General features: G+C 53.9%; 1 protein-coding gene across 1 annotated transcript; it reads left to right on the plus strand.

Annotated features, from left to right (window-relative positions):
• The first annotated feature begins 270 nt into the window (after window positions 1–270).
• AOC3 (amine oxidase copper containing 3) lies at window positions 271–6,994 on the plus strand. The gene is made up of 4 exons (XM_074319780.1): window positions 271–2,248; window positions 3,296–3,581; window positions 4,024–4,153; window positions 4,910–6,994. Exons 1-4 carry the CDS (start codon window positions 649–651, stop codon window positions 5,183–5,185), a joined length of 2,292 nt encoding a protein of 763 aa, XP_074175881.1. The 5' UTR covers window positions 271–648; the 3' UTR covers window positions 5,186–6,994.
• Window positions 6,995–7,224: the final 230 nt, after the last annotated feature.

The following is a 7,224-nucleotide window of genomic DNA, read 5'->3' on the forward strand; positions in this document are numbered from 1 at the left end:
ATGTCTTCTATGTGACTTTTGAAGCATTTAGAATACCCCAGAGACTATTAAGGATTCTGGCCAAGGAAATTAGCAATGGAAAGGAGGACAAGGGAAAGACCTGGCCAAGGAATGCTGCTTGGGAAGCTGAAGGGCTGGGGTGGGGGTTTCCTTGGAAGGAGAACAATAGTTCCAAGTTACAGGAAAGGGAACATTTGACCCTGGGAAGGTGGGCCTCGGGGGGAAGAAGCAGGGCTGAGAAGCTGCAGACCCGGTTCCTTGATGCTGGTGCATTTCCAAGCTCAGGCTGGTCAGATGCATTATTTTGAAATTTCTCCCCCTTCCCCTACCCCAGCTCTCCCCCAGTTCCAACCCTGACCCAGAGAACAGAGTCTGATTTGGAACCTGGAAGACAAAGCCATGTAAGGTCTGTGGAAATCTCTGCTGCCCTGCTTCAGGCCCACCCCCCAGCCCTGGCCTGCCCCGCCTCCTCCCTAGCCTTCCCCGTCCTTCCCACGCTCAGTTTCCTACGCGTCTGAATACAAGGAACGAACATAAACTAGAGTCCAGGAGCCCCTCACATAGGAGCCCAAGAGAGACCCTCTTCTGCTGGCCTGAGAATACCGCCTCTACTCTGGTTCAATCCTATGTCCCTCTGCTCAAGGGACAATGAACCAGAAGACCACCCTGGTGCTCCTCGCTCTGGCGGTCCTCACTATATTTATCTTGGTGTGTGTCTTGCTAGCTGGAAGGGGAGTAACTGGGAATGAACCCAGCTTGCCTCCCTACTGCACCTCCGTAACTCCCAGTGCCCAGCCCTGGACACACCCTGGCCAGAGCCAGCTGTTTGCAGACCTGAGCCAAGAGGAGCTGACGGCCGTGATGAGCTTTCTGACCCAGCAGCTGGGGCCAAGCCTGGTCGATGCAGCCCAGGCCCGCCCCTCAGACAACTGCATCTTCTCGGTGGAACTGCAGCTGCCCCCCAAGGCTGCAACCCTGGCCCACCTGGACCGGGGGCGCCCTCCGCCTCCCCGGGAGGCACTGGCCATCGTCTTCTTTGGCGGACAGGCCCAGCCCAACGTGAGTGAGCTGGTGGTGGGGCCACTTCCGCACCCCTCCTACATTCGGGATGTGACCGTGGAGCATCACGGGGGCCCCCTGCCCTATCACCGACGCCCCGTGCTGATGCGAGAGTACCTGGACATAGACCAGATGATCTTCGACAGAGAGCTGCCCCAGGCTACTGGTCTTCTCCACCACTGCTGCTTCTATGAACGCCAAGGAAGGAACCTTGTAACAATGACCTCGGCGCCCCGAGGTCTGCAATCAGGGGACCGGGCCACCTGGTTTGGCCTCTACTACAACATCTCAGGGGCTGGGTTTTACCTGCACCCCGTGGGGTTGGAGCTGCTGGTAGACCACAAGGCTCTGGACCCTGCCCGCTGGACCATCCGGAAGGTGTTCTTCCAAGGCCGCTACTATGAGAGTCTGGCCCAGCTGGAGGACCAGTTTGAAGCTGGCCTGGTGAATGTGGTGCTGATCCCAGACAATGGCACAGGTGCGTTCTGGTCGCTGAAGTCCCCGGTGCCTCCAGGCCCGGCTCCCCCTCTGCAGTTCTATCCTCAGGGCTCCCGCTTCAGTGTCCAGGGGAGTCAAGTGGCCTCATCATTGTGGACTTTCTCCTTTGGCCTCGGAGCTTTCAGTGGCCCGAGGGTCTTTGACATCCACTTCCAGGGAGAACGGCTAGCTTACGAGATCAGCCTCCAAGAGGCCATAGCCATCTATGGTGGAAACTCCCCTGCAGCAATGCTGACCCGCTATATCGATAGCAGCTTTGGCATGGGCAAGTATTCCACGCCCCTGACGCGTGGGGTGGACTGCCCCTACCTGGCAACCTACATGGACTGGCACTTTCTGTTGGAGTCCCAAACCCCCAAGACCGTACGCGATGCCTTTTGTGTGTTTGAACAGAACCAGGGCTTGCCCTTGAGGCGACACCACTCAGATATTCACTCCCACTATTTTGGGGGCCTTACAGAGACAGTGCTGGTCGTCAGATCTGTGTCTACCTTGCTCAATTACGACTATGTGTGGGATATGGTCTTCTACCCCAGTGGGGCCATAGAAGTCAAATTCCATGCCACGGGCTACATCAGCTCAGCGTTCCTCTTTGGTGCTGCCCGAAGGTACGGGAACCAGGTTGGGCAGCACACGCTGGGCACCGCCCACACCCACAGCGCTCACTTCAAGGTGGACCTGGATGTAGGAGGTAAGACATGCCCATGGGCAAGGATTGCAGAAGAGGGACTGGAGAGTTGTGTCTATTTGTCTTGGGTCTATGGTGGGTATGCAGGAAAGGAGGATTTGAGAATTGAGTATGCGCTTTTGGAGTTTCATGCTTCTTCTTTTGCTTGATGGGAGGGTGTTGGAATCTGAATGTATTCAGCTCATTGGCTGGGTACACAGCTGTCTTGGAGTCTGTCTTTTGACTTTCTTTCCCACGTTGAGCTGATCAGATTTTTGTCTGTTCTCCCCCTGAAGTGTCTCAAACATCTCACTTGGCCCCTCTGCCCTCCTCCTGTAGGTGCCATCTCTCTCTGCTATTCGCTCTCTTCTTCCTCTCAGGTCCAGAATCCACTCTGTGCCCAGAGGTACCTACTAGCCCATGCCAGCCTGCTCCCTCATACGACTCCCACTTTCCCCATCACCTATGGGATCCCATCTGCAGAAGAGCCTACAATGCCCTTCCCATCTGGCTTCTCAGATTCTTCTGTGTCCTGTTTTAGCCACATCGAAACCCACCCTGTCCCTGAACACACACACACAGACACACACACACACATACACACACACACACCACGTTACAGTCAGGCTTCTTTGCTTTGGCTCATATTTTGCCCTGCCCAGAATGCCCTACTATGTCATCTCTGCTGGTAATATCCTCTAAGGCCAGGCAGAAAAGTTGCCCAGGGAGGGCCCCTTTTCCGGCCTACACCTCTCTTCCTATAACCTTGAATCTTAAATGTGCCCTCTCTCGCCACTAATGAGTATGAGTGAACAAATGAATGAATGAATGAATGGGGAGTGAATAAATGAATGAAATCCTTGGTGAAATATTTTGTAGCTCAACAGCTTTAGCTGAAAGATTTGGGGATATCTTTAGAGGCAGGGAAGGGAAGTAAGGGGCACACTGAGTTCGCGGCTTCTCTTTGACTCCACCTCTGAAGCCAGGTGGGGGCAGGGCAGCTGCATGACCAGACCTCACTCCACTCTTCCTCCCTCCACCCCCCCTCCTGTCCCTCCCTCGCACCCACAGGACTGGAGAACTGGGTCTGGGCTGAGGATATGGCCTTTGTCCCCACGGTGGTACCCTGGAGCCCTGAGCACCAGATGCAGAGGCTGCAGGTGACCCGGAAGCGGCTAGAGACAGAGGAGCAGGCCGCCTTCCCTCTGGGAAGCACCCACCCTCGCTACCTGTACCTGGCCAGCAACCACAGCAACAAGTGGGGTCACCCGCGGGGCTACCGCATCCAGGTGTTCAGTTTTGCTGGGGAGCCTCTGCCCCAGAACAGCTCCATGGAGAGAGCCTTCAGCTGGGGGAGGTGAGTTGCGGGGTGTCACAGAGACCCCGGGGTGTCAGGGAGACGAGAGTTGAGAAGGGAGCATTCGGAGGGGCAATTGGAAACTCAGTGCAAACTCGGTGAAGTGAGGTGTGAGGCCCAGAGGGTTCCTGCTTATCAGAAGACACTCGCAGTGGGCAGGTAAGTTGTCCTGGTGGAGGGCTGAAGCTCAAGGCTGAGAACTGTTCTTTCCTATGGGGGAGGGGCTGTGCTGTGAGATGGCGGGTGGGGGGGCGGGGGGGCGGGGGGTGGGGGGGTGAACAGGAGGACCTGGAAGAGTGATGGAGGACTCAGCAGGGTGGCATCAGAGTCACTGTGTGAATGAGATAGAAAAGCTGAGGTCTATGTGCTCAGCTCCCTTCCATCAAAATCAGGCAGCAGAATGGGGTTGGTGACCATAGAGGCCTGACCAGTGCCTCCCTAGGTACCAGCTGGCTGTGACCCAGCGGAAGGAGGAGGAGCCCAGCAGCACCAGCATCTACAATCAGAACGACCCTTGGGCCCCCACTGTGGACTTCAGTGACTTCATCAATAATGAGACCATTGCTGGAGAGGTCAGCTGACTATGCCAGGGCCGAGGGAGGGGGAAGGGGCATGAAGATGAGCCCCGCCTTCTCTTGGGGATCCCTAAAATATGCCTGGTCTTCTCAGGAGCTGACTCCTGCCTTCTGTTATTTCATGGATCTCATCATTACCTCTCAAGGGAATCTTCCCAAGCTGGGAGTTCATTTGCAGATGCTGGCTGAGGCCCCGGGGCCATCCTCAAGACCCTGCAGCCCTATAAATCTCAGCTTTGTGAACTGAGTCCTTTTCAGGCCCTAGGACTCAAGGAGGGCTGGAAGTCACCAGGGAAGACCACATCTATTGTATCTAAAGCTCATTCCTGGCCTGACCACTACAGCATTAATTTCTGAATGCTGGCCTTTTCTGCCTCCCAAGCTTTGATCTTCCCTCCTCCATCCTCCTTCCCTCAGTTATAGTTTGGGGCTCTTGGGAAGTGAGGAGCAGAGGAGCTGAAGTAGCCTGTGGCATTATCATTCCTCTTGGGGTGGGGAGGCCGATAGAGATGTGATGGGAAATGTCAGAGACGGAAGCACAGGCTGGTACAGGGAGCCAGATGTTGTTCCCAATGAGTATGAAATTAACTATGCTTTGACTTCCGGACAGTAGGAAAAACATTTAAAGACTTATGATCCTTCTGAGGGAAGGTGTGCGGGCATGACAAATCCTTACATACAAGGCTACTGTGGGAGGCAGGTGTGTCCTTAGCAAAGCCAGGCCTCATGATCCTCTCCCTTCTCCCCTGCTAGGACTTGGTGGCCTGGGTGACAGCCGGTTTCCTGCACATCCCACATGCAGAGGACATCCCCAACACGGTGACTGTGGGGAATGGTGTGGGCTTCTTCCTCCAACCCTACAACTTCTTTGACCAGGACCCCTCCTCTGATTCTGCTGACTCCATCTTCTTCCGGGGGGACCAGGATGCTACGGCCTGTGAGGTCAACCCCCTGGCTTGCCTCCCCCAGGCTGCTGCCTGTGTCCCTGACCTCCCTGCCTTCTCTCACGGGGGCTTCTCTCACGAGTAGGCGGTGCCTGGGATGGGGAATGTGTCTGGGGCCCCAAGATCAAGGTGTTGGGTAGGGGGAGCAGTGGACACTGGGCCAGGAAGCCTGGTGCCCTCGTCTCCTTTCTCACACCCCTGAGGTCTCCTCCACCTCCTCCCCCAAGATCCCCTCCACCCATGACCCTCCCTTGCATCCCCCTCTCTGCTGAGAGCATCCTGAGACTGGGCTGCTGGGGGGGGGTGGGGCACAGGGGAGTCTCAGCTTTGTTGCCACCAGACTTGCTGGGTTCCTGTCCCAGAGAGGAGAGGAATGGCCAACCAGGAGCTTGGAGTGATGGCCAAGCTTTCCACAGAAGACACCCCCCCCACCACCTTTTTTCTTTCCGGTTTTCCCAAATCTTTTTAGGCCTTCTCCCGGTCCCTCCTGACCTTCTTAGTCCCTGCCTTGGGTGTCTGCAATGGGGATAGTGCCCTAAAGGCCCCAGGGCTATGTTCCTGCCAAGGTTATGCCTCCATGGATGAGCTGGAAGGGGCTTCTTGACCCTTATTCCCTCTTATCCAAATCCTCCTCCTTCTTTTCCTCTTCCTCTTGCCTACTGCCTCCTCCTGCTCCTACCAATTCTTGTATCCTGGGATTTCCCTCCCAGCCCTGAGTGGATGTTCCTCTGCCCTAATGCTCCCCTAGCCCTCATTTCTCAGCTTAAGCCTCCTCTCGTAGGCCTAGGCCTGTGGAAGACTCAAAGTGCAAGGGACATCTAATTTGAGAGTCGGCCCCTGTGTGTCTGTCATATATGGGGAGTAGGAGTTGCCCTCACTCTAGTCCTGGGTCAGGTGTGTTCACTCTGCCCATTTGTTTACCACTGCCTTCCATTCTCAGCAGAGAACGGTCATAGGGAGAGCAGCAGCTCAAGTTAGCATTTTAGGTGGTTTTCTGGATGCAGTGGTAATGAGGAATGGTCCTTTTGTGCTAGTGCTGTGTGTGACCAGTGACCTCTGTAGGTAGCAGCCAACAGAGGAGGCTGGGTGGGCACCAAGGCTGAGAAGCAGGAAGAGCCAGGGACTCCAGCAAAGGACTGGGCCAGGGGCTGTCCAATCACATGCAGGCATGCAAATGAGCCTGGCCCTCTGGGGGAGGAGCCTCCCACTAAGTGATCCCTCTGCAAGTCTTGGATTGGGAGTGGATATGTTAATACAAACAGCAGAAGTTTGGAAATGACTGCATGGTCCTTCCCTAGAGTACTGGTTAAATAATTTCTGGTACCACCTTACAATGCAATTCTATGCAGCTATAATTATATCTCTTTTTATACTAATAGGGAATAATCTTCCAAAGAAAAACACAAGGTGCAGAAGTGTGTATGGTGCACTTCCCATTTGTGGTTTAGAAGGGAGGAGAATATAAACACATACCGGGGTGCCCCAAAAATGTATACTAGTAGACACTTTGGTCAACGTTGCTCAAGCAGTAGTTCGCCATAATCAGAAGTGTCTGGACGCTGATGGTAACCACTTTGAGCACCTCTTGTAATTGCAGAAGTCAAATGTGACTTGCATTCATCTTTTGTTATCAGTATATATTGAGTATTAGAATTTTAATCGTTTTTTCCTTTCTTAAAATGTGTATCCATTTTTTGGCACCCCCTGTGTTTGCTTATATATGCATATTCAGGAGAACCGGGTAACTCTGGTGCCTCTGGGGAGGGAACTGGGAAGTTGGGGACAGGGGAGGGAGGGGATTAGCACTGTATACCCTTTTGTACTTGTTGAATTTTGAACCATGTGACTGTGTTACTTATTCAAATTAAATAATAAATGAGCCCAAACAGGACTTGACTTTTTATATATATATAAATTTTATCGGGGAATATTGGGGGACAGCGTGTTTCTCCTGGGCCCATCAGGTCCAAGTCATTGTCCTTCAATCTAGTTGTGGAGGGCGCAGCTCACTGGCCCATGTGTGAATCGATCCAACAACCCTGTTGTTCAGAGCTCACGCTCTAACCAACTGAGCCATCCGGCCGTCCCCAACTTTTTTTTTTCAACTGACATCTTTTAGGACTG

The sequence above is a fragment of the Rhinolophus sinicus genome, linkage group LG15 (assembly GCF_036562045.2).
Source record: "Rhinolophus sinicus isolate RSC01 linkage group LG15, ASM3656204v1, whole genome shotgun sequence".
Classification (NCBI taxonomy): domain Eukaryota; kingdom Metazoa; phylum Chordata; class Mammalia; order Chiroptera; family Rhinolophidae; genus Rhinolophus; species Rhinolophus sinicus.